The sequence below is a fragment of the Morchella sextelata genome (genome assembly GCF_020137385.1).
Source record: "Morchella sextelata strain SCLS chromosome Unknown scls_17, whole genome shotgun sequence".
Lineage (NCBI taxonomy): Eukaryota > Fungi > Ascomycota > Pezizomycetes > Pezizales > Morchellaceae > Morchella > Morchella sextelata.
Window position 1 is genome coordinate 354,411 of NW_025408632.1, and position 24,203 is coordinate 378,613.

Sequence of the window (24,203 nt, forward strand, 5' to 3'; positions counted from 1 at the left end):
TGCCTCTTTGGCCGTAGCTTCTCTACCTGAGCTCAGCGGATGTGGGTAACTATCATAGTCTCAAACTGAAGCCAACTGATTCCATTTCCAAGGACTTGGGTACTCAGTTCAAAGCCTTTGTGTAACCGTCGAAAACATCTGGTAAATTGTGTTTGACACATTGCTTAACGTTTAGTGGATTTACCGGAGTATACACACCAATTACCCCTACATCATAGTGCTAAAATGGTTATATCCATCTTTTGCGAATTTCTCAAACAGTCACCCATCCGGGCGGTGCACTTTCAAGTTCGCGAGATTTTGATACCTAAGGGCGGAGGTGGGGGGGTGGAGGTGGAGAGGAAAGGTAAGTCGTACCTGGGTGACGTGATAGCCAGGCAGTGAGACCTCCGAGATCTGTAGACCAATGATATGCATGCATTCCCGAGTTTGAGAACGTATCGTACCGAAAGGGGGGTTAAAATAACTACGCAACATGAACCAACGTCAATGAGCAACAATCATCGATCACTGTACAAACTGATAGGATTTCGGGGTCGTGCTACAAAAGCAAGATGTTTACATCCTAATAATTGCCTTGCGCCAGGGGTCTCCACATGATGGCTTCATCCGGGTGCTATGCGAACACGGGGTTATTTTCGTCTTGCTTCAGTAGATACTCACATACGTATACTTACACTCTGACTACCGCGTTTCGTTCCATTCATTGCCCTAGCTATGTCAAACATAGCACAAGCCTCATTTACTACATGTAAGTAATCAAGTACGTGTGATGGTAAGCGTTGTTGGTAGTCGTCGGAAATTGGTCTGTTGGCCTAGGGGATGTAATGGGGCTGTGTGCGGGCCCAAGTAATGCATGCAGCAGAAACGTTATGGCGGGAACTGGCCCATCCCAAAAAACGGACTGGCGGTTCAAAATTGGAACGTAAAGGAGAAATTAAACCTGAATAGTCTCTGAATTCAGTATATATAGAATTTAAGCATTTTAGTCTGGTGTTGCATGGGTTTAGATTGCCTTTGACTGTTATCAAGGATAGTGAGGTTATTAGACTAGTAATCCAAAAGCGCTTACTCACTACTACCACCTAATACGTCCGTCCCACATATGTATCTCTGAGGTTCAATCTCGAAAATTGACACTAATGTCTCTAGCACCCATTCCAAATGATAGCTTCATTCTGCCTTGTTCTTTGTAAGTTTAAGCGAACTGTGGACCGCTCGATTAGCGAATCACGGTAGAGAATTTAAGGAAGTGGCTCATCGAGAGGCTTCTCGACGATTTGAAAAAGCTTAGATAAATGTAGCTGAAGATTAAGAGTCACTTCAGTCCGGTATTAAATATTTCTATTCAGCCGATTCGTCAAATTTCTTGATTCAACCACCAAGCCGCTAGTGCCATGCACTTAGTCGTAATTATCGATATTCACCCGTCGGTAGAGGAGTAGAGTAGAAGATATGTAGGAAACCTTCGAGTGCATATCAACGGCGGTGTAATTCTCTCAGCCTCGTTGTGGCTAGAGTAAGATATTAGATCGACATGAAGGAGGCCTAACATCTATATTACTAGAACATTTATCAGTCCCTTAATCCTTCTGTCACTCAAGTGTCTATTAAGTTGTTGCTCAGCCTGAATTTGATCGGCATAAAGCTTTTAAGGTATTTGCTTGTTCATCATACCTTGGCCTTACATGATGATTCACAATACATACCCGTGGTCGTGAACGGATCAGTAATCAACGGCAGCCATATGTCAAACATTTTATGCCAATGTGTTTTGCTTCACTTTTGCCACTTAGAGGAATTGTTTTCTGGACGGACCAGAGGCGGCGGGTTAAAGAAGTATAGTCCTCGATAGATCCCGGTGTGTACATACTCAGAGAAAGGATCTATTCAAGTTGTCGTGCACATACCGACATCTATAAGAAGCCCTCGGAGCAGTGTCGGACATAGTGACTGCAGCCGCTGGAACTGTATTTTATTGGGAACTCCGGATACCTACCTACCTGAGATAGCAGGTATTTGGATTAGCTACCGGCGGTGTGGTAGCTTCCGTCCCGGTCATACTAAATTACCCCGGATTTTTTATGCATCCGAGTCGAGACAGCGGCCGTCCAGGCTCGTCTCATGGTTGATGGTGCCATTGCTTATTAGGGGTGCCGAGGGAGCACATGTGTTTCTGCCGTTTTGGTAGAGCCTGCTTCTAGAAATAAAAGCTGCCCATCCGTTGTGCAATGTCGTGATCTAATCAGATAAAACCCCGTATCCTCGGTTAAACAACCCCGCGTTCTTCATAAATCCTCACCAGATCTCAAGTGCAGGGTGTTTACCGCTTCCTTCCAGCTTTCAATTCTTCCTTGTAAGGATCAATCGATAAGAACAATGCCTCCATCTTCTGTTGATGCCGCAGACCTTCCCGCACGAGCCGGCCTTCGACCGGAAGACCTAACGACATCAACGTACACCGATAAAGCCCAGGAGTGTCAGATTTTGAAGGAGCGGCTTGCTGCGGCGTTCAGGTTATTTGCAAAGTACGGGTTCGACGAAGGTGTCGGTACGTGCATTTTTTCCGTACCATGGCTCTGGGAAGCGATAATGGGCGGAGCCATGGATAATAATAGTAACTCACCCTCACCTGTACCTGTTCTAACGTGGTTTCTCCTTCTCGAACTCTTCTTTAGCGGGCCATATTTCTTTACGGGTAAGGCTGGCCGCCTCCACCCCTTCTAGAATATCTAGAATTTCGCTAACCATGTACCCTGCAAAAAAGGATCCTGTTGATAAAAGCACATTCTGGGTAAGCATACACCCGTAAAACCTCACCAGCGGATTTCGCCTAATCCAAGTTGATCTCAGGTGAACCCACTCGGCCTCCACTTTTCCCTCATCAAAGCCAGCGACCTCATCCAAGTAGATGCAAAAGGAAAAGTAATTGCCGGTGGTCCAAACCGCCGCTTAAACCAAGCAGCCTTTGCTATACATTCCGCGATTCATGAGGCTAGACCTGACGTGGCTTGTGCGTGCCACTCACATTCGATTTATGGCAGGACCTTCTCGACTTTGGGGAGGGAGCTGGATATGATAACGCAGGATAGCTGCTCGTTCTACAATGTAACTCATTGATGTTGTGTACCCTCGTAGATATGCTGATAGGCTTGTGCTGTAGGACCACGTCATCTATAGAAACTTTAAGGGCGTTGTTCTCGAAGAAGAGGAGGGAATGAACATTGCAGAAGCCCTTGGAGATAAGAAGGTATTCCTCCACTCTTATTATTCTGGCTGGCCTGACTCTTCTACGTAACAAGGTCGCTTTACTCCAAAACCACGGGATCCTAAGCACAGGCAAAACAATTGAAGAAGCTGTCTTCTGGTTCGTCTCGATGGAGAAATGTTGCCACACTCAACTCATGGCTGATGCGGCCTGTGCTGGAAGAGGCGGAAGTCCGATCAAAATTGCGGACGAAGAAGCAGCCACAACGTATGTTTACGCCTCCCTCTGAGTTTTTCAATGGAAGAGGTATGCTGATTGATAATACATTAGCCACAAGGTGATGGGATCTATTATGTATGGGAGGATGTCAGGATTAGCACTTTTCGATATGATTGAGAATGAGACAGGGGGCCAGTACAAACTCTAAAGGAGATTATTACCTGTTATTGTAGCCGCTCAATGTTATGTTATCTAGTATATCCAATCCAAACCATCCGTGGCTGCTTTCCTGGTTCGTGCAAGTTGTTTCCGCAAGGACAAAGTCATGTAGAGTAGTCATGGTCAACAAAAGCAACTTCATATCAATTTGAACATACTCTGCCAGTGGATGGACTTTTTCAGTGGATGGATTTTTTCAGTGTATCAATCGAGGATTGAAGGTCGGTGGAGTAAACGATGCACAAGGGCTGACAAGAGATGGAATTGAATGGTGAGTGGTTGGAGGAATTATTTGCCAAGACAACGCATCCTAGCCAGATCAGCCTGCGTAATAGATGACAAAAGCCAACTACATGGACGTACTACATGTAGCTACGTGCATGTAGGCATCCATTCAACTCAAGGCTGTCATAAAACATTTCTCTTGATTCCTCCACAACTGGAAGGAACAACGCCACAAGTGCAGCTTGAGCGTAATATCCCCCTGTCCAACGCCCCCAGGAAACCACGGATCACCTGCAGAAGATTAATGGAGATCTAGCTATCCTGGCAGGAGGGATCTCGAGTCTACTGTGCCTTTGCCCGTATTAACTAAAGATTGATGGGAAAAAAGAAAAGAAAAGAACAAGAAACCAGAATCTCCGTTTATGCCAATAAATAGCTTCTAAAGCCTTGGTCTGGGACTGAACTTAGCATCCGTGTCATCAATACTTTCACTTCCAGCTGAGATTGAAAGTCTGTTGGTTCAGTATTCGATACGACGAGGAGGAAAAGAGTGCGAATATGACTCTAGTATATCCGGCCCATCAGAGAAGAATGTCCAGGCGCTTAAAGAATATTTGGAATAGATAGAGATTACATATCCTCCACCTACAGAGAGGGGTGAGCAATTACATATTCCACCTTAATTTCAAATTACCATTGATTCGTTTTTATACGAGACATGAAAAAGCCGAGATGCACGAGCTAAAGGATGGTGAAAGCGAGGAGAAAGACCGGGCCGGAGAGATGCGGCAAAGGACAATGACGCTGAGGTCAGGACAGACACTCTTGGCAGTTTTCATATCATATCACTAATTCGACATCTACAGAGAACGAAGGGCCTCTTCTCGCCATGTAGGGAGCAGGAATTACGCCTTAATTAGTTACACTTACTCATACAGAGTGCGGTTCACGAGGTTGCTCGAGGCGAGCAGAGACAGGTGCCTGGAGGTGCATCTGCCTCGTATGGCCCATGGTTTGCTTGCTGGTGCAAAGAGATGTGATGCCTCGAGGCAGATATTAACTATATTTAGACCTGTTAACTTGCAATTGCAGATGTAGTTAATACTAGTATGGCCGAGGAGCCGGCTCAAGTCGAGCCTTGGCCATAGCTCGAGCCAACTTATCTCGTAGAAGGTTGGGCTCGTACTCGTGGGAAAATTCTCAAACCCTCAAGCTAAGCTCGAGCTAAAATGATGAATTGATTTATGAAAAATAGGTCCTATTATGCTTAATTACAGACACTCTTGCACGTATCAAAGACAGAAACCATAAGAAAGGTCTGCCCAAAGACTAGCATCTGAGCAATAGAAACATACAAATGGTTCATGCTATCTCAAGTTGAGCTTTCCATAACGCTCGATCCAACTCGACTCGTGGCCCACCTAAGCTCGTAGGGCTTCTACATTTAATACTAGTATGCAGTTCAAACGAAGCAAATATATATTTATTTGGTATAAATATTGACGAAACACCCCAGAATCCAGAAATGCTTCTAATATTTCTATCAATAGCGGAATCATCAATCCCACAGGATAAATACATGCATGCCACTAATCCTATGATTACCTAAATCTCGAGCATGCTCGCCTCGTGAACCCCCATACTCACAAACTTCGTCAGCACGTTGTTAACGCGTGAGTATTCCCGGTACAAAGGCAGTAACTACCCAGTCCACTGGTCGAGAACTAAACCTCCTTACCCTTAATCAAAAACTATCCAACCAAAGGGCTCGTACACCACCGCCCCGTCATCTCTCTAACCAAGACCGACCACAATCATACCTCTCACCCTCCACTATACTTACAAAATCCTAGCGGGAACATCAAGTAGTCCCACTCCAACCAGCAGCGCGAATATCTATGATCATAGCCTATCACTCGTCTCCACCCACCCCTGATTGGCTTCCGAGAGTTAATCAAACGGGCGCAAACACTCGCCCCCTAGATCCGCAGCGGGAGATAAAGCGCAAAGTCTACAGAGATGGGGCGAAGGGATGATGGCTATACAGATAACCTGTGGAGGCAGTGTTGTATTGGGGGTCGCAAGCAGGTGCAAGGCGCGCGGGCGGTACGTTGGCAGCCCGCGGAGAGCACCTACAGAGGACAAAGCCTCGCACAAACCCAAGTGCTTTGAATTCCGCGGGCGATAGCATGATGTGGATGTACGCATCAAAGCCGTTGTTGTGTGCGAAAGAGCTCTTTGGTTTTTGAGTGTGCTTTCCCGGTATGGTAAATATCAACGTTGGGCTGAGTAATTGTGCACGTGTAACCAGAACCAATGATCACCATACCGGTTTTCTTTCGCGTTGATTGATAATTTATTGTTTTTCTTTCACACTTGTATGTATATAATTCAACCATTTATCTGAAGACTCCAAGAAGACCGCAGGTACATGTGTAGTACTTTGTAGAAGTGAAAAAAAGTAGTATTTACCGCTACGCAGTATTGTGATGGCAGCTCTACACTGCAAATTCAAAAACACATAAATAACCCCGCAAGAAAGGAGGGAAGGGACCCCTCTAAAGATCTAAAAGATCGTAATATCATCCTCCACCCACCCATCCATTCATCATTCATCACACCACAAAAAAAAAAGCTACCTACGCTACCTACAATTATCTACCGCTACTCCACCTTCGGAACCGCGCGATCACACCCCTCCTTCATCCAGCTCGCCTCGCACCAAAAGTCGCCCCCCAGCCTCTTCCTTGCCTCCACCGCGTCCCTGAGTTCCGTAAACTCAATCACCACCTCTCTCCCTTTCGTATGGCCGTCCGCCGCAACCCTGCCGCTCGCGCCCTCACACACCCAGAACGCGATCTTCTTCCCGCCGACGTCGGACACAATGCGCTGCAATGGCACTTCGTGTGGGACGCAGTGGAGGATGAAGACGCGGCTGGCGCCGTAGCGCACTACTTGTGTAGCAAGGTCCTTGTCGAGCGTGCGAACGGGCTTCTCGTTCCACGAGAACTCGACATTGGCGAGCTTTTTCGCCGCGGAGTAGGCCATAAAGGCGGATGCGTCGCTGGGACTGAGGAACCAGAGGAAGGCAACGTCTTTTTCTTGCCCGATGCGGACGGATTCGAGGGGGCCGCCGGAGATGAGGGCGAGGAGATCTGCAACGTCGGGGGGCGGGCCACGGAAGCGGCAGAGGACGCCGCGGGGGGAGTCTTTGGAGGCGGTTATGAGGGTGTCGATTTCGTGGTCGATGGATGTGTTGGTGTTGATCCGGTCGAAGAGGGAGCGGGGGTCGGAGGACTGTTGGTGTTGTAGGGGCTGCTTGACACGGTCGAAGAGGGAGCGCTGGGGAGGGGAGGGCGGCGGGTTTGTCGGGATTGGCTGTGCTGCCTGCGAGGCTCCAGGGGTGTCGGCGAAGGCCCGGATGGTAAAGTTGCTGCGGGATGTGGTCGGTGTTTGGGCAGTGTCATCTTGATCCTCGGCGGTACGCTTGGTGCCGCGGGTGGTCTTTGGCGATATGGGCGTCGGGAGTTTGGTGGCTGAGCCGTTGGAGTTGTTGGTCCCATTTGACCTTGTGGGGAACAGTTCGACCTGGTCCTTTCGTTCCGTGGATCCCCTTCGTCCATTGAGCTGGCTGATAAGGTTGTCGATATCATTATTGAGGCGGGCTTTGTCCTGACGGAGGGTGTGTATTTCACCCAACATGCGCTCTGAGCGCTCCTCTAAGGTTATAATCTCGCTTTTAAGGCTTTGGTGCGTTTGTGCTTTTGTTTCAAGCCTCCGGGAGAGCTTTTGGTTCTGATCAATAAGTTTCTTGTTTGCAACCTCGAGGTCCACAACTCGTGTAGTTGTAGTTACAGACCTTTCCACCCTAAACAGCTTGACCCGCATCTCGATCAATTCACTGTTAAGACGTGTCCTCTCAGCTTGTACGGATTGTAATTTCTTTTCTACAGCCTTCTTATCCTCAAGAATCTTCGCATTATTGCCTGTTAGGTGCTGGGTGCTTTCTTGATATTGCTTGATTGCGGCCCCCTCCCGCTTGATGTTATCCTCCAGTTGATTTATCCTGGCTCGAAAGGTCTTTTCAGATTCCTCAAATTTTTTCTTCCATGCCTCTATCTGCTGTGTATCCGCTTTGGAGGTAACTTCGCTTTCATCAGCCAATTTCTTCAGTTGGGCCACAAGTACTGCCTTTTCATCCTCCAGCTCGCCGTTCTTTGTCTCCAGCACGATATTCTTCTTTGTCATCTCCTCATACTGCGTTTCCATCGCATTCATCTCAGCCACAAGATCCAAATTCTTCTTCTGTAGGTCAACGTTACACTGTTCGTTAGTATTTGCCACGGTCTTCAGCACCCCAATCGTCTTATTCTGCGCCACGATATTCTTATTCAGCGCCGCATTGCCATCCTCAAACGCCTTGAGCCTCAACATCAACCTCTCATTCTCGGTCTTCAGCACTTCCATCCCCTCCCTATTCGCCACCGCCTCAGCAGCAGCACCAAGACCACCACCTGACTCCAGAGCCCTGACCTTCGCCGTCAGCGTCGATCGCTCCAGCGCAAACCGGTCATTCTCGGCCCTGCGGGCCTCGAGCTCTGAGGCAATGGCCCTGTACTGCGCCTCGAGTGCCGCATACTTCTTCTCGTGCTCCTCGCGCGCCTGCCGCTCCCGCATGTTCTTGACCTCTGCCGCGAGTGCGCGGGCCTTTGCCTGTGACGTCTCGAGCGCGAGCATCAGCTTCCGCTTATGCTCTGACAGGGTGTCGACCTTTGCTGTGAGCGATTCCTGTGACGTCTCGAGCGCGAGCGTCAGCTTCCGCTTCTGCTCTGACAGGGCGTCGACTTTAGCTGTGAGCGATTCCACCTGCGCTTCGCGGATCCCATAGTCGATTGGGGACTCGGCGGCGGGGGGTTTGGACTCCACGGCAGTGCCGTGCTGCTGGATGAACATTGTGGAGAGCACTGCATCTTTCTCGGTGATCTGGGAGCGGAGGGTGGCGAGTTCGGTCTGTAGGGCTTCATGACTGGCGCGGGAGATGAGTTGGAGAGTGGAGAAGTCGGCGTCGAGGAGGTCGGGGGTGGTGAAGTCGAAGAAGGAGCGGAGGGAGCGTGGGGTTGCCTAAGGCGTCAGTGAGTATTGGGGGGGTGGTTACCGGGATTGAAGATACCATCATGTATTTTCCTGTATATACGGACGATGTCTGAAAAGTGATTTATTGGGGTGGGTATTGGGTATCGTTTATTGTCCTGTTTCAAAGACAGACAACAAACAGGCAGATCTAGACTGTTCTAGACGTGAAAGACAGATTGCAATGGCGTGTGGTTAGATTGCTAGATGCAGAGAAAAAAATTAAAGAACCAACGGGAGACAATCATGGAGGGAGGGACATTAATGGCTCTATTTCCGTAGAATAACTGTTTGTTTAAGAAACAGCAATCACAATGCAAGGAAAGGGAAGAAGAGAGCGAGGAAGGAAGGGAAGAAGGGAAGAAGGGAAGAATGAGGATGGGGATGAGGATGAGGGGACGCGAGGAGGAACAACAAACTGATGGCATCACCAGAATGTGAAGTCTGTCCAGTTGGCGCTTGTTCTTGGGTCGCACAGATCGTTGCTCCCCGCTCTTTTTTCTTTTGTTGCAGGGATGCTGGGGGTGCATGCGGGTAGAAGACAGCATGTGAGACACGTTTGCAAGAACAGAACACAGACAGGACTCGACTCTGAGATTCATATATTATGACGTATCCTCTCAACTGCTTGCCCCACTCATAACCACCGCGTGTAAAGGAACCCCTGTAACAATGGTTCATGTACAGATGCTCTTTTTTTTATATTGAGATTACTCGTTTGTACGGGATTTTAGGCCCTTCGCTAGGAAAGAACGACGTCGACTTCCGGGAGCTAGAGGTGGATACAGGTCACATTAACGCTTCACGGCTAGATTTGAAGAGGTGAGATCAATACCGGTACCCAAAGTGGCGATAGAAATACTTTTAATCCTACTATAGTATTCCTATCACCCAGCTTGGTTAAAAAGCGAAACCCTTGAAAACAGCGGAAGGGATAACTAGTAGACTGCAATGGAAGGTCTAGTCACCACTACGGATGATATGCTAATGAGCCAATATCCACCGGTTACTCATCAAGAATATCAGTGAATATGGTTATAGCTATGGAAATGTATCCTAGTATCTTTAAATCCGCTAGAGATGGCGATAACGACCGTGTTTCTCTAACAATGGAAATAGTTTCGATCAGGAAGCCCTATCACAGTGCCTTGGCATCCGTCGAGTGAGAACTTATGATCATCTACTGTAGCGACCAGTCAAGACGTTCGTACAGGGACTTTTTTTGTCAGCAGAAAATACTTTGTACAGTGCTGTCTGACAAGTTCCCGAGTTTTTACAGTGAGCTTACTGACAAAACACAAAGTTCATACACACTGTCTGGGTGGCTAAGGATGAATGAGGTATCGATAGTGTGCAATTAATGTTTATAGCGGGGAAAACAAAAATTGATATAAATGACACCCGGCAGCTTCGTACAGCGGTACAGAGTCTATTATGGCACCCAAAGTACTTCGTACACTGCCCTCTTTTCCTGACACTCTTTCGTACAGAACTGCTGGGCTGACACCTGTCATACGAACTTGACTGGCCGTCGCTACAGTATTACTGGGGAGAAATACGATCAACACCCGCGCCATATATCCACTCGCACAGGGAAAGGATAAATGATGAGCATGAGAAAATTATATTAACTGATGATAAGTAGGTGCTTTCAGGTCATTTCAAGAGAACGATGGTCACGTTGAAGAATGCACATAAGACTTCAAATTGAGCGGTAAAAAAAGATTTATTAGTTTACTCCAATTGGAGCACCGCATACAAGAACTAAAACCAATTGCAAACCGAACAACCCCAAACAAACCAGACCGAAACAAAACAAAACCAAGCAGAAAACCAGAAGAAAAAAATACAAAACATGAAGAAAAGAATTTATGAGGGAGAGAGAGACGGCTCCCTCTTGATCACGACCTCGACATCATCAGAACCCTCCTCCACCGCCTCCAACACTCGCTCAGCAACCCCCTCCTGAGCCAAACTAGGAGAAGGACGTTTGCTGCTGCTCCGGGTCTTCCTGACTCCAACTGGCTGCGATGCTGCACGGGTCTGACGCTTTGCCTTCTCTTCTCGGTCCTTCTTTGCCGCCTTCGCGGCCTTCGCGGCCTTCTTTTCTGCACGCTCCTTTGCTGCAACCTCCTTCTCGGCCTCCTTCTTTGCCTTTGCGGCCTCGCGCTTCTCAATGCGCTCTTTCTCCTTACGTGCCTTCTCGGCCTCGACCCTTAGACGCTCTGCCTCGGCGGCTTTTTTCTCTTTTTTTCCGGCACGTGCCTTTGCCAACCGCTCCTTGTTGGCCACTTTTGTGGCCTTTGCGGCCTCCTTTTTCTCAAGGAGCTCCATCTCCTTCTTCTCTTTCTCAGCCATCTCCGCTCTTACGCTATCAGATTCGGAGTCCTCATCCTGCGGGGTATCTGAAGAAAGGAACCAATTCTGCAGCTCGGCTGCACGGTCAAACTCCTCCCTCACTACGGTCTTCTTCATGCGCTCATAATATTCTTTATGGTTCGATTCCTCGAGCTCCTCCCTTTCTCGTGACCACGGGTTGGCTAACGTGTAGTCACGTACAAGATTTTCGTAAGCCGATTCGATCTTCGCCTTCGCCTCGTCACCGTGCAGCTCTGTCATCTTGAGGGTAATTTCGAAGATCGAGTCTTTGTGCTCTTGGGCCGATTTAGTGGATTTGAGAGCGGATTTGTGAATCGCCTTCGCATGTAAAATTTCCGGTTCGGAGCTGGTTCTCAATGCCTCGAGAAACTCTGCTCTCGCCACTTTCTCGAACATGATCGCCTCCAACCATATTTTTGTCGCCGTGTCCAATTTATCCCAGGCCCAATCGATGGCTGTACCTATTTTTGCTTTTCTCTCCGATATTCCCTCTTGGTCGGCTCTGTGAACTCTCTGGTACTCGTCGCAACGATCTGTCTGAGCTTTGAGTTGTTGCTTGCAGATTTCATACTCTCTTGAAATACGCTCGTTCTCCGTTCTGAGAGCTTGGTTTTGGTGATCGTTGACTCTATTCGACCTTCTCGTGTCGTACTCAACTCCTTTTTGGACTTCTCGATTGTATTCATTTAATTTGCGATAACCCTCTCTCTGTTGGCGATCTTTCTCAATTTTCACTGTGTTGGTAGGATGAGTTAGCCACTCAATATTTATAAATTAAGAAACAGAGTAGACTTTGATTTGTTATGATTGATATACAACAACGCTACGAGCAAAACAGAAAAGAGAGGGAAAAAGAAGAAGGGGGCATGAATGTGGGACTTACGTTCAATCCACTTGCACTTGCGTGCCCCATATGCTTCTCTAAGAGTAAAGTATGCCTCCCTTGCCGGTTGATCATAGAGGATAGTCTCCGCCATCTTGATCTTTGAAATTTAGAAATTTATGAGTTAGTATATAAATAGAAAGAAAAAAAGAAGACAAGAAAGAAAAAAGACGACACATACAAGTTGAAGGCTTTGGATATAAAAAGATTTTACGTCTGCCTGACGCTCCGCAATTATCTTACCACAATCGTCAATGTTGGTCCCCAATGGAATCTCCATCAAGTCAAAAAAGTCCACTACACTTCTGTCGCCCTCTGGTTGAGCAAATGTGAATTCTGGGATCGATGACATGAAGTCAGGTTTATAGTCCAAAATGGGGTTGAGTTCGGGGTCGTTGTTTCTCAGAGGGCCTTGACCACTATAATATAACACGCCGAGTTCGAATTCTTGATCCATTTGAGAGGATTTCTTTTTTTTTTATGGTGAAGTGTTTTTTATTTCTGTTGCTGCCGCTGCTAGTTCTACTGCTGAGAGTAGTGGTGGCACGGAGTCTAAAGATTTGGGGAGCGGACAAGGACAGAAAGGTTTCTAGGCTTTGTAGAGGCGAGGTGAGGGAAGAAGGTGTTGGCGGCGGCTTTGCTGATATATAGTCGCTACTCGTGACGAGATTGTTACCGGAAATGGAAGGAATTGGGAAGTGTTGGTGAGCCTTTTTGCAGGTAACAAAAAAAGGTTGCTTTGATGTGTGAGAGGGTGTGGTCGGAATTGCTTAGTGGCAGAAAACAGCAAACAGTGACGAGGACTGAATGAACGTTTTAAGTATCCGCAACAGTTTTTCTGTTCCTGAGAAGGTGCAGGTGAGGTGAGGTGATGAAAATGCTTCTACAGCTCGTAGAGGCAAAAGAGAAAAGAGGGGGAAAAAAACACTGAGGAGGTCGGGAAGAGTTTTCAAGTATTTGCAGCGACGTTTCTGATGTTGAGGGAGGAGAGAACCAGAGGGAGGAGAAGTGACGATGTTGAAGGTGGGGTCAATTGAGCCAGAAGATCGAGAAACGGAAGAAAGATGTTGACGGAGAATGTCAAATTAAAGATTTCAACCACAGGAGGGAAACAGCTGACAGGAGAGAAATCAAAGATGCTCAAAGTGAGGGAGTTTTGAGCGGGAAGAATTCGAGGAGGAAGTTGAAAATGAGAAAAGGTGTTTATTGATGGGAAAAGTCGAAATCTTCTTATGGATTAATTCGAGAAACAGTGGATTATGATGCGTCAACTCAAAAGCTTCAAGTAGTTGCGTCAAAAAAACTGTTACGAACAAATCTGGGAAGAAAAATGAGGAAGAAAAGGAAGAAAAAGAAGAGAGACTGTGTGAAACTTATACCCCACCACTATTGAAGTCGTTGCCAAGATAACCAATTGATAGTAGATTAGTGCAGTCGTTGCCAAGACGATAAATCGATAATAGTGTAGCCCGATTTGGTGTGGGAAAGTTTTTGCTCTGGAGTAAAATAAAAAATAGAAAGGTGGTGAGCCCCCTTAGCGCGGGAGAGGTAATGATTGTTTTGCAGCTTTTTGGCGGATGTGGCAACGGGTTGGGTATAGTCGCATGCATCAAGTTCTCGCCGTTCACGATGCAACACCCAACCTCAATACTCGTTACTCAACCATAAGTGAAGATATTTAATGGAGAATACATAGTAGAGTTAAATAGAATATAAAGAAAGCGATTTTGAGACTACCATCTAGTATGCCCTCCATTGGCTTTGAGACACGCCTCAACCCTTAATGGCAATTTATCTAGCTTTGGTTGGGACAAGGCCCCCTACTCCTCTTGTGCAGCGATAAAGGGTTCATCATCACGATGAGGTATTCTCTGTCTATAACTTCATTCCCTTTTTAGTGCACTCTTGAGCATCTCCCATGAATTCTCTATGGCATTGAAATCTGGTGATCCAGTAGGCCAATCCTCCTCCTGACTGACAGTTTGTATCTTTATTTATCTGTACAGTATTTCAGCCAATTTTATGGAGAATAACAACAGCTTGCCACTTATCATATCTTGAAACTTTTGCAGAGTTCGTGGTGGAGTGGTTATGGTTTGACTCACCGTCAAAAAACGGCGGGAACTTGTTGCATGCGACTGTACATGTATGCAGGGATACGAGGTAGGTGTCAATGATGGATATGTGTAGGATCTCGACCGACTTTATCTCCTCCATCAATGATTGTTGCGGACCTCGATAGCTGCGCAGGATCATCGCACACTCTTCCTATCTAATCGTCAGCGGACTTTGGTTTGGCCTTGTTTAGCAGGAACGATCAAAAGTTGTCGCAAAATCAGTTTCCCTTTCCTTCCTTTTGCATGTCCCGCGATTCCGTATCGCAACCAAACTCCTCCTGTATACATACATGTATGTAACTTAATATGAAGCATGTACTGCAAGGCGACGTTGTGTATTCCAATTGTTGTAACAAGATCAAATCATTTGATGAGAAGAGATATGACAATTCATCAATAGGACTTCTCGATTACATGTAGTTTCAAGCTTTATACGACATGGTTAAGGACAGGTTGTCATATCGCCTATTCCTTTATACATATAGTATACGTGCCTGACAACCGCGTATGCGGCACGACAGTGCTAATTACATAAGGGTGTCCAGAAATGACTACAACGCCACAAGTCACCACAGGATATGAAAGGGATAACCATAAACTCAGAGAGTCAAGGATCTGTGGAACTTATCTATCTCTTGAGGAGAGTATGAACCGACTGATGGGGAGTGTGGAGGTGGCAGCGATGATTTTAACACAACCGCGCAGGGGAAACACAGCAGGCGAGGTATCAAAGGCCAACATCTTATATTCAAAGAACAGCCGCCACATCTGCATCCACTATCCTCTCGTCTCCATTACAACCAACATTCCCAAACTCTCCGCCTCGCACCAATGCGCACATAGGATTCGACGGTATGTCTTTGCTATATTCCTCCGTCACTGACCAGATCAGGGCCGGCAGAACCCACCACCTGACTCACCATAAACACCGATTTATACGCCGTCGACAACACCTGTTAGCTGAGCAGTGTTGCAGGCAGGCTTCAACACTGGAAATACCAGAGCCACCTTCACCTATGCCCTACCCCTCGAGTTAACAGCGAGGATGGCAGCGGAGAGTGAGAAGCAGAAACGCGGGGACGCAGGACGGTGACTGTTAAGTACGCATTACGCTGCAGTTCTTCACCATATCAGAGGGTGTGTTGATTAAGGCTGTCGAGATCTCAACAGCTCTTTATCACCTTTCTCTGTCCTCCTGCAAGAGTTGTTTAAGGCACTTCTGACCTCGAGCTGTTTAGGGTGCTGTGGCCGTATACTCCCGACATTGATCGCGGGTGTCACCTGTGCCAGCTAGCGGCACCAGTCGTACGGCCCATATCAACTAAACGGAATAGAACTCGCAGTTCTAGTCGAATCATAATGAGCACTTGTTCTGTGCAGCCTGCCGGCTGTAATGTTGGGATTTGAACGGCCGCTGTGATGGCTGGGTTGTAACAGCGGTGCATAAGATTAACCCTCTCTCTACATGCAGCGTATCCTGCAGAGCTATCCCCAGCGCTGTCTATCTTTTAGAAACAGCAGAGCACCAAGAGAAGCAGTCAGCAGCATTATGCTCCAAAGCACCCAGTGGTATACTATCAATGTTCGACTTTGCACCATGGCCAAAAAAAAAAAACAATTAATACTCCGATCATAACGCCTTCAACACGCAGCTACATCTCGATCCAATTCCCTCATCCTCGTGTCTATTAACATAGATTATTCGTTTGAGCCCAGCATGGTGGAATTCGAGAAATAAATTCTACTATTATTTACTCTTAGTAACACCTAGCGCCGCGCTCGTCGCACAAGGGTGAGACACCAACTAATCCTCTAATGCGCCAATCGCGAGCTCGCGTCAGTTAACAACGCTAGCTGTCTTGGCAGTAAAATTCTCTCCACAACCATGATGTTCAAACAAACCGAATCCAGGGTGATTCCAGACACAAGAGCATCATCAAACACGGTACAAAAGCTCTCTTCACCCCCCTGATCATAAAGAGGTCCAAACCCACAGAGGCTGTGTGCAACGTTGCCACCGGCGACAAAAGGGGTTTGTCACCTTGGGAAGGCGGCAACACACAGAGAGATGCAAAACGAATGACAGGAGTGGGACTTGAACCCACGCTCGTTTCCGAACCAGGAATTAGTGTTAAGATTAAGACCTTAACCTGGCGCCATAACCAACTCGGCCATCCTGCCTTGAAGAGGTGCCTATTTGCATAAGATTTTATCAGGTTGCCTTTTGAGTGTATACCGGCCGAATCAGTACGGTTGTAAGCCGATTGGCCGCGGCGGCTCTCTCACGACGCGCAAGTCGGCATGCCGACAGTTGTCGGACCGCAGAACCATATAGACCTTATTCGGCACTTTCAAGGTAGAACGCAGGGTCAATGTTCTAACAACCTGTTTTGCTTATATAAGCTTTTTATAAGACAGATATAAGCATCTATTAGGGGTTAAATAAGGATTATATAACATTCCGAAAGGTTGTTAACACCCTGTATTCTCGATAAGGACCCTTGCCGATATAAAACTCCCTCGCACCCATCCCAACCCAATACTCAAAAGTCAAAACCTACCTCACTCTCTCATCATCCAAAACCCAAGCGAACCACTCGACATTCCTCGGTCTCAGCTATCCAACCCCGACAGCTCCAAAAAGAAAGAACAAGCAAAAGATGAGTTGTAGAGTTCGGTACTCAGGATTCCCGCATGGTCACCCACTGCAGTACTAATTGAGCGATACGATGGTTGAGTATGGCAGAGCGGACGGGATGCCCTATTTTCATCGTTCTATGACCGAACACGTCGGGATGAAGCGGTCGGCGGTGAAAATCTTTGGGCGCCAGTCTTAAGTCCCAATCCTCAGACGCCAAGCCAAGATGGCCGAGTTGGTTATGGCGCCAGTCTTGGGCCCCCAATTCTTGGCGGTGATTTACTATTTTACCGTGTTGGTTCGTTGACCGATGAGCTGGATCGGCCCGCGGCCGTAAATGACTTTAATAGCTATTTTATGACCATGGTCGATCGTGCGGGTGGAAAGAGAAGACTGATTAAGTAGGGGGCATGATATTAATGGAGAAAAACATTCCGCGCGCGAATGTTTGTCAAAGTCGTATAAAGGTATTGCAAAAGTAAGTATGCTCATGGCAAATTTATAGAGTCTGGTGCCCAGATAGAAAAGACATTTATATTGCACTCTTCCGGAGAGATATTCTGTCACGCGCTAGCACTCTGGTCGAGACGTCGGTAAAGCAAGCCAGATTTGTTTTGGACCTTGTTAGAGTCAGTGATCATGAGGGTCTGCTCCGGGTCACAGTCAGTAACGGTGGACAACACGATGCACTTAAGGTGATTTATACGAAGTTTGAAGACATAGTTTCTAGAGAAGGATGTACCTAAAATCTATGGCTAGCATCAGTGCATGCATATGATGTACTATATGCTATAAATCAAGTATGTACCTTGAGCTCAGTTCCCAATTGTTTTTTTTTATTGACATGTAGAGACTCTACCTTTTGGCCCAAAAGGCCTAAAAGATACAAGAAAAGCGAGAAAACGAGACCCTATAGTTCCAAATCTCTAGTCTATCAGAAGAAATATAACAAAGCTAGCATCAGAAGTCCCTTATTGGAATTTACGGAGAAATACTATCAATACCAAGTCCTGTCCCAACTATACGTAGTGCTTATGATAGTACGTATTTTGACAGCCGGCAATATAAATTTCGCGCATGAAGCCTGTGGGTAACAAACTGTAACCTGGGCTCTTTTGCGGAGGTTATGCCAAAGAGACTTAAGCTTGTGTACGTTTAGACCCTCGATCTAGAGCTAGCAATTCCGTTATGATGTACCACCAAAACAGGGTTTTTCTAGGGGTCTCGCATAAACCTTACCAAGCCCTTAGCTAAATCACGGGATTATAAGAAGCCTATTCATCATATAAGGCCTCGGTAAGTCTGATCTAAGTATTTTTAAACTTTTCAGGATAAAATAAGACTTAAAAACGATTGAAAACGGTTTGTGTGCCCCCGAAGGGGGGGGGGGGGGGCTTTTATAAATCTATATTTTCGCTAAGGGTTTGATAAAGTCTAGGTAAGGCTTATTTTCTTACGAGTTCCGGTGGTAAAACCATTTTTAGCCTCTATTCTTGATCACAGATTATCACTCGCATCTACACACTCCACCGCTTAATTCCACGCACTGAGATCGAGATCTAGAGCGCGATCATGAAACATAAGGATTCTTAGAATTTCAACCACTCTATCGCCGCATACAAGTATATACGAGAACTTCTTCTCGGATCATTGGTTGCCGAACTCAATATCCTCGCATCTTATGGCGATTGTGATCTACAGCGCAAAGGTTCTTCTATACATAGTGCCGGACCGCGACAGGCATTAAAGATATTTTCAGAAACCCGGTCACAGAAATCTACCTGCAAGAATCAGAACATCGCGTACTGTCCTGTCTGTCCAAATATTAAGTACTTACCCGCCGAGAATCAAGTCTGCAGGTACCCGGGTCGGTATGCATGGCATGGGCTAAACTTAAAAAAAGGGCACCTTGGCACGGACGCCACCGAAGAGTGATTCTTCATGATGTAGCCAAATCTATCCAACCAAATATATTTCCTCCGATGACGCAACGTGTTTGCTTTTGACGACGCGTTTGAGAATCCCTCCTTGCTTTCGGCATCGGCTCCATCCTCTCTCTTCGAGCCGATGCTTTCTTCTAAAAAAAGATGGGGTATTAAAAAAAAGTGATCGACATCTGTTGCAAGTAACTCTTACCAGACCCCAAAAGAAAGTAGATACTATGAATCAATCATTCTATCGTGATATTAACTACTTTATAGTCCTCGATTAACCCATCTCCGGATATGCGAGAACAATTATCTCAGGAGGTGATGAGTCTCGAGATGGGTACCATGTCACGACGCTGTCAAAGAACATGAAGAATCACTTCAATCATTACAGCAACTTGTCCAATCGATTTGATCAAACTACATAACTGGTGTATCATCAAGACAACGTTCAAGGATTTGAAGCTCGCCCCCCATGCACCATATTCTGAAAAGCGAATATGGCCAAATTGCAAAAGGCTATGAGCCAGTCAAATAGTACCACAGAATCCAGATCGGTCAGATCATTGGCTGATCAATAACATTCAATCTTCAAAGCTTCTGCAAGCCGCAAATCTTCATTACAGCATCGGCCATGTGTTGGCTCTGCATCCATACCAATCCCTAACTATCAATGTCCCCAATAATCACAATCGATCACTCGCTCAATATCTAGCCCTATCCCCGCAAGCTAGTCCCGGTAACTTGCAGGAACTGGGGAAATTTGGCCATTATATTCAGAACAGGTCACTCGGAGACAATTTGGTTTCTCCAGTCAGAGCGCGTGGATCGTTCGTCTCGCACCAAAGAACCCTGGAAATGTCAGTGCAGCACGGACAATGGTTATGGTTATATATTACCTTTTTCATAAGAAAGCAAAGGTGATTAAGGATTAACTAACGTTCATTTATGAAAGATTTAATCCTACATACTGATATGGGAATATAAAGGAAGTCGAGACCATGATGCTTACACCACTCCCATTGTCCCTTCGATCGATATATCATGATGATGAGCAAAACAGCCTAATATCAACAGTCGGTTCAATCACGCTCAACGTTCACATGCTGCCCAATCTCGTCCGTTATGCCTGCAAATCTACAGATATAAAGTGCCTCTAGTTAATCTATCTCGGCATGAATAGCCAGACAAGATGAGGTAGCGACTCGTGGTAAAAGTCCCCACAAAAGAAGGCCCTTCTTTGGTACGCGTGTAAATCATGACTACACAGCCGGGCGGCCGCAGAGTCCCGGAGACGGCTTCGCTGAAAAGGAATTGGCGAAGCGATGAGACCTGGTCAGGTTCGTACCCTGCGATATCTCCTCTGCATGCCCCCACTCGGAATAATCCTCTTGGAATCGGCTGATGGCGCGTCCCTGATGGCCTGATCCTTGCTCACTTGGGAACTGGGGTGCATTGAAGTCTGTGCGGGGCAAGACTTGGCATTGATCTGCCCCTTTCTCGTCTGGTATGTTGTTTTTCCAACAATTCTTCAAGACTGAGAGGGAGGGCGTGGAAGGAAATGGAAGGCAAAAAGAATAATGAAATATTGGCACGGTGTGCAAACTACGAATACACTTGGTTTCAACTAACAATCGTAAAACATATATATTAGCAGACTAAGTTCTGCAAGACATTGCCTGGAGTATTGGTGACGCCCTATCAATAGCTGGGATGGACTTGACGGTTTACTCGGATTTCCCTGGGAAAATAGTGGAGATTCATTCAGTCAATACAATTGTGGACTCGTATGCAGAGTGTCTACATAATTAGAGCTGTCTAGCGCTCCACTTGACTTTCACTAGGATTCCCCTCGCTGTTCGTAGTTGCTAGTAAGGTTCTGCTGATGTATCTACGCAGAAATTCTAGGTACGTACCATTTACGGTTTGGAGAGAACAGTAAGGAATTCATATCAAGGAGACATGCAGCTGCGGCGTCGATAAATGATTGCGTACATACACCGTACCTACTCTCCCATGTGACGAAACTAGTCCGGCATTTTGGTCCATAAGTCCAGAATGAGATTTCTAAGACATTATTCTACAGTCCAGCTCGTATGCGTTTCTTTTTGGCAGTGCCCCTTCGAATTGAATTTTGTTCATGTCGTACAAATCATTACCCAATACGTCCTTCTACAGCTCGCTTGAAGTTTTGAAGCATCCTCAACCCCGTTTCAGGAAAGGCTAAACTCGCCAGAAACTGCCCCTCATGCAGGAACTTCTACACAAGCGATACCCCGGGACATCTTCCGGCAGCCGATTAGTAGGTGCTTTGAGTGCTAGCTTCGTTATTCCAGATTTCTCACAGGAATTCAACTAACTGATTGCTCCTGCGCGGGCCGTTTAACTTGACAGGGAGAGCCCCGCTAAGCCGAGACACCGAAGATGATCTTCAACTACTCTTTCATGGTATATAGTATGTCGTTAAGTAATAGTTAGTTGAGTCGAGGGTTACCTACCTTACCAGGGTTCTACTCTGTAACGAAAAAGGAGGAGGAGGGGGGATGGATGGGTATATACCTCGTTACATAGATCTTAATTCTGTTCTTTGATCAGGCATTCACCCAGCTTCTAGTTTGCTTGAGTCCGGTTGGGTTTCCCCTTCCTTTTCTACCGGTGTATTTCTCTCTCTATACACAGATTTTACTTGTTTGGTGCTGGCCACTGTTTTTCTCCCCATCACACTCTTTTTTTTGTTACTCACCGCACCTGTCTGTCTTTCCTGCGTATTCATCCAGTTTAAGGCAGTTTCTGTTTTGGCTTCCATCTTACAAAATCTATAACTATATCGGATTCGCCTTTTAATTCGAATTCATCCACCCGCCGACCACCCCCCCCGGTGGATTTCCCCACATTTCAATCAATACTTTAACATCAAAAAGAGAAAAAATCACCAGATTATCGCGTGGAAATACACTCGTTCGGGAATTTCACCATAGGGAAAATGGCGACAACTAGTGCAACAGCGCCAATGGTGAGTGGAATAGGAGGACCACCGCAGGGTGGAAATGGGACCACAGGCGCGGGTGAGGCGCCGGGAAAAACAGGCGATATGGGACGGGTACCAGAGCTGCTTGCAGTCACATCGATATTGACGGTTTCTATGATAATCGTCGTTGTGCTGCGGATATATTTGAAACTGCAAACAGGAATAAAATCAGTGCGGTTGGTGGATTGGATGCACGTACTTGCTGCTGTATGTCAACCAAAAAGACTGGGTGGTTTAATGAATTTGTTCAACTCGCTAATTAGGATATTTGATTTTGCAGTTATTCTCAGTTGCGGTATCAGTTGCTGTAGCCATCTCTGTTCGATTCGGCGCAGGCAGACACAGATTTGAGATAACAGGAGATGACACCACTCAAGGTCTTAAAGTAAGTCTTCCAATTATCATTCAAGGCCCATCTCCTAACAAAATTCGTGCAGTATTACTGGATTTCCAAACTTCTTTACATCGCCGCTACCTATGCCGTCAAGATGGCCGTCTTTACCACCCTCCTCATTGTCGCTAGTACCCCGCCCCAGCAAGCACGGAAATTCCTCAAAACCATGTTGTACTTTGCTATGGTTTTCATGACTGCATACTCGGTAGTTTTCTGGGTTGCCGCAGTGATAGAGTGTCGACCTGCTAGGTATATATTTGACAAGTCTGGTACGGGACAGTGCATTCCCGGAAATTTGGTAAAGCAATTCGCAAATGTGCATGCTTCGATGAATACGGCGATGGATCTATTTTTCGTACTATTACCTGTGTTTATGGTAATATACGGTGTCCGACGGTCAACAAGGGAGAAACTTGCCGTTGCTGGAGTATTTATACTCGCTTTCTTGTTTGTAACCTCTTCCCATATGCTCCTACGTAGGCCAGCACGCTAACAAAGACATCTCTCTTCAGCTCAGTAGCCGCTGCTGCTGTTCATACACTCTACGAATTCGGATACCACGAGACCACTGAAGTCCTCTACGACTCCTCCAACTTACTTATTTGGGAAATGGTAGAGATTAACGTTGGTCTTATTGCAATCAATCTCCCATCCCTCTCCCCATTTTTCAAAACCTGGCTACAGCCTCTTCGCTCGCCCAACCGCAGTTCAACTTCAGCATCGACAAGCCAGAACCCACCAACGCCAACACCATCAGCCCTCCTTTCAATGTCCCACGTAAATCGCTCCGACATCAACCGCTCGGAAAGCCAGCGCCAGATCATGGACGATCACAACCGGGATGTTGAAAATGACCCTTACGTCCCGCAGAGACCAACAGCGCCATTCGTGTTCGCGTCGAGTTCGTCGGCAAGATACTCGTCAGACTCGAAAACGAACCTCAGCGAAATTATGGTCCAGATGGACTTTCCGCTAGAGGAGCACCCGGCCTTCAAGGAAAGAGAGAAACCGGTGTTACGCCCACCACCGCAGAGCGCACAGCAGCCGGTACCGGGGGGGCATAGAAAGATGCCGACTCCTATGTTTTAGTTGTGGGTTTTGTGTTTTATGCGTTGATGCAATGATCTGATACTGCACTCTGGTACCAGCCTGTACTGCGAGAGTTATTTTATTGATTTTATGACATTTTTTTTTTTGGGGGGGGGGTGTGTGGATTGGTTATGGCAGCGACTACTTTACTTTTACATTTACTTTTCACCTTAACTACTACTACTACTGGCTGTATAGCTACCACATGGAGTGTATATACTTTACCTTCTTCTATTAACTATTTCCCCGACTGGATCGTGCAATCTTCAAATTGACAGCTCTTTATACCCTCCACCCAAATTGAATTGCCATGAAACACGCGTTTGTGATAAATAACCCGACTATCGATCATCTCCTTCCCATCATCCCCCCACCCTCCCGCCAACTCTACATCAGATCTACTATTCAAACACGCAAGGACAGATAGATTGCTAGATTTTTCTAGAAATGACGGAGATATGGGGGGTTGCCACAGTGGGGGCGCAGGAGGGTTGTGGTCTGATACATGAATTCTCACACCGTTGCCAATTTTCGTCACGGAATATCACTCGATGTACGCGTTTTGGCAAATGGGGTAGGTGGAGTGATTCAAATGCCGAAATTACCATCCGATGTGGGGCCAGATTTTGTCAATGGCTATGTCAAGTGGAAGTGGATAAATAATCACCGCGAAATAATCGGGTCCAGCGCTCATTGTTCCGGAATATATGGGTAGGGACTCCACATCAATTGAAACGGAAACGCAC

At 46.5% G+C, this 24,203-nt stretch overlaps 5 protein-coding genes across 5 annotated transcripts; 3 read left to right on the plus strand and 2 right to left on the minus strand.

The window, feature by feature from the left end:
• Nucleotides 1–2,379: 2,379 nt before the first annotated feature.
• Nucleotides 2,380–3,635, plus strand: H6S33_004230 (uncharacterized protein; the record flags this gene model as incomplete). Its single annotated transcript, XM_044835944.1, has 7 exons — nt 2,380–2,551; nt 2,679–2,698; nt 2,768–2,794; nt 2,854–3,108; nt 3,164–3,250; nt 3,303–3,475; nt 3,539–3,635. The coding sequence occupies 7 exons, from the start codon at nt 2,380–2,382 to the stop codon at nt 3,633–3,635; spliced, it is 831 nt and encodes a 276-aa protein (XP_044690968.1).
• Nucleotides 3,636–6,535: 2,900 nt separating this feature from the next.
• On the minus strand, nt 6,536–9,044 carry H6S33_004231 (uncharacterized protein; the record flags this gene model as incomplete). The annotated part of the gene is made up of 2 exons (XM_044835945.1): nt 6,536–8,992; nt 9,042–9,044. The coding sequence occupies 2 exons, from the start codon at nt 9,042–9,044 to the stop codon at nt 6,536–6,538; spliced, it is 2,460 nt and encodes an 819-aa protein (XP_044690969.1).
• Nucleotides 9,045–10,870: 1,826 nt separating this feature from the next.
• Nucleotides 10,871–12,720, minus strand: H6S33_004232 (uncharacterized protein; the record flags this gene model as incomplete). The annotated part of the gene is made up of 3 exons (XM_044835946.1): nt 10,871–12,114; nt 12,264–12,363; nt 12,445–12,720. The coding sequence occupies 3 exons, from the start codon at nt 12,718–12,720 to the stop codon at nt 10,871–10,873; spliced, it is 1,620 nt and encodes a 539-aa protein (XP_044690970.1).
• A 2,207-nt stretch (nt 12,721–14,927) lies between these two features.
• Nucleotides 14,928–15,473, plus strand: H6S33_004233 (uncharacterized protein; the record flags this gene model as incomplete). Its single annotated transcript, XM_044835947.1, has 3 exons — nt 14,928–15,024; nt 15,086–15,232; nt 15,361–15,473. The coding sequence occupies 3 exons, from the start codon at nt 14,928–14,930 to the stop codon at nt 15,471–15,473; spliced, it is 357 nt and encodes a 118-aa protein (XP_044690971.1).
• Nucleotides 15,474–21,929: 6,456 nt separating this feature from the next.
• On the plus strand, nt 21,930–23,457 carry H6S33_004234 (uncharacterized protein; the record flags this gene model as incomplete). The annotated part of the gene is made up of 4 exons (XM_044835948.1): nt 21,930–22,181; nt 22,255–22,359; nt 22,412–22,815; nt 22,881–23,457. The coding sequence occupies 4 exons, from the start codon at nt 21,930–21,932 to the stop codon at nt 23,455–23,457; spliced, it is 1,338 nt and encodes a 445-aa protein (XP_044690972.1).
• Nucleotides 23,458–24,203: the final 746 nt, after the last annotated feature.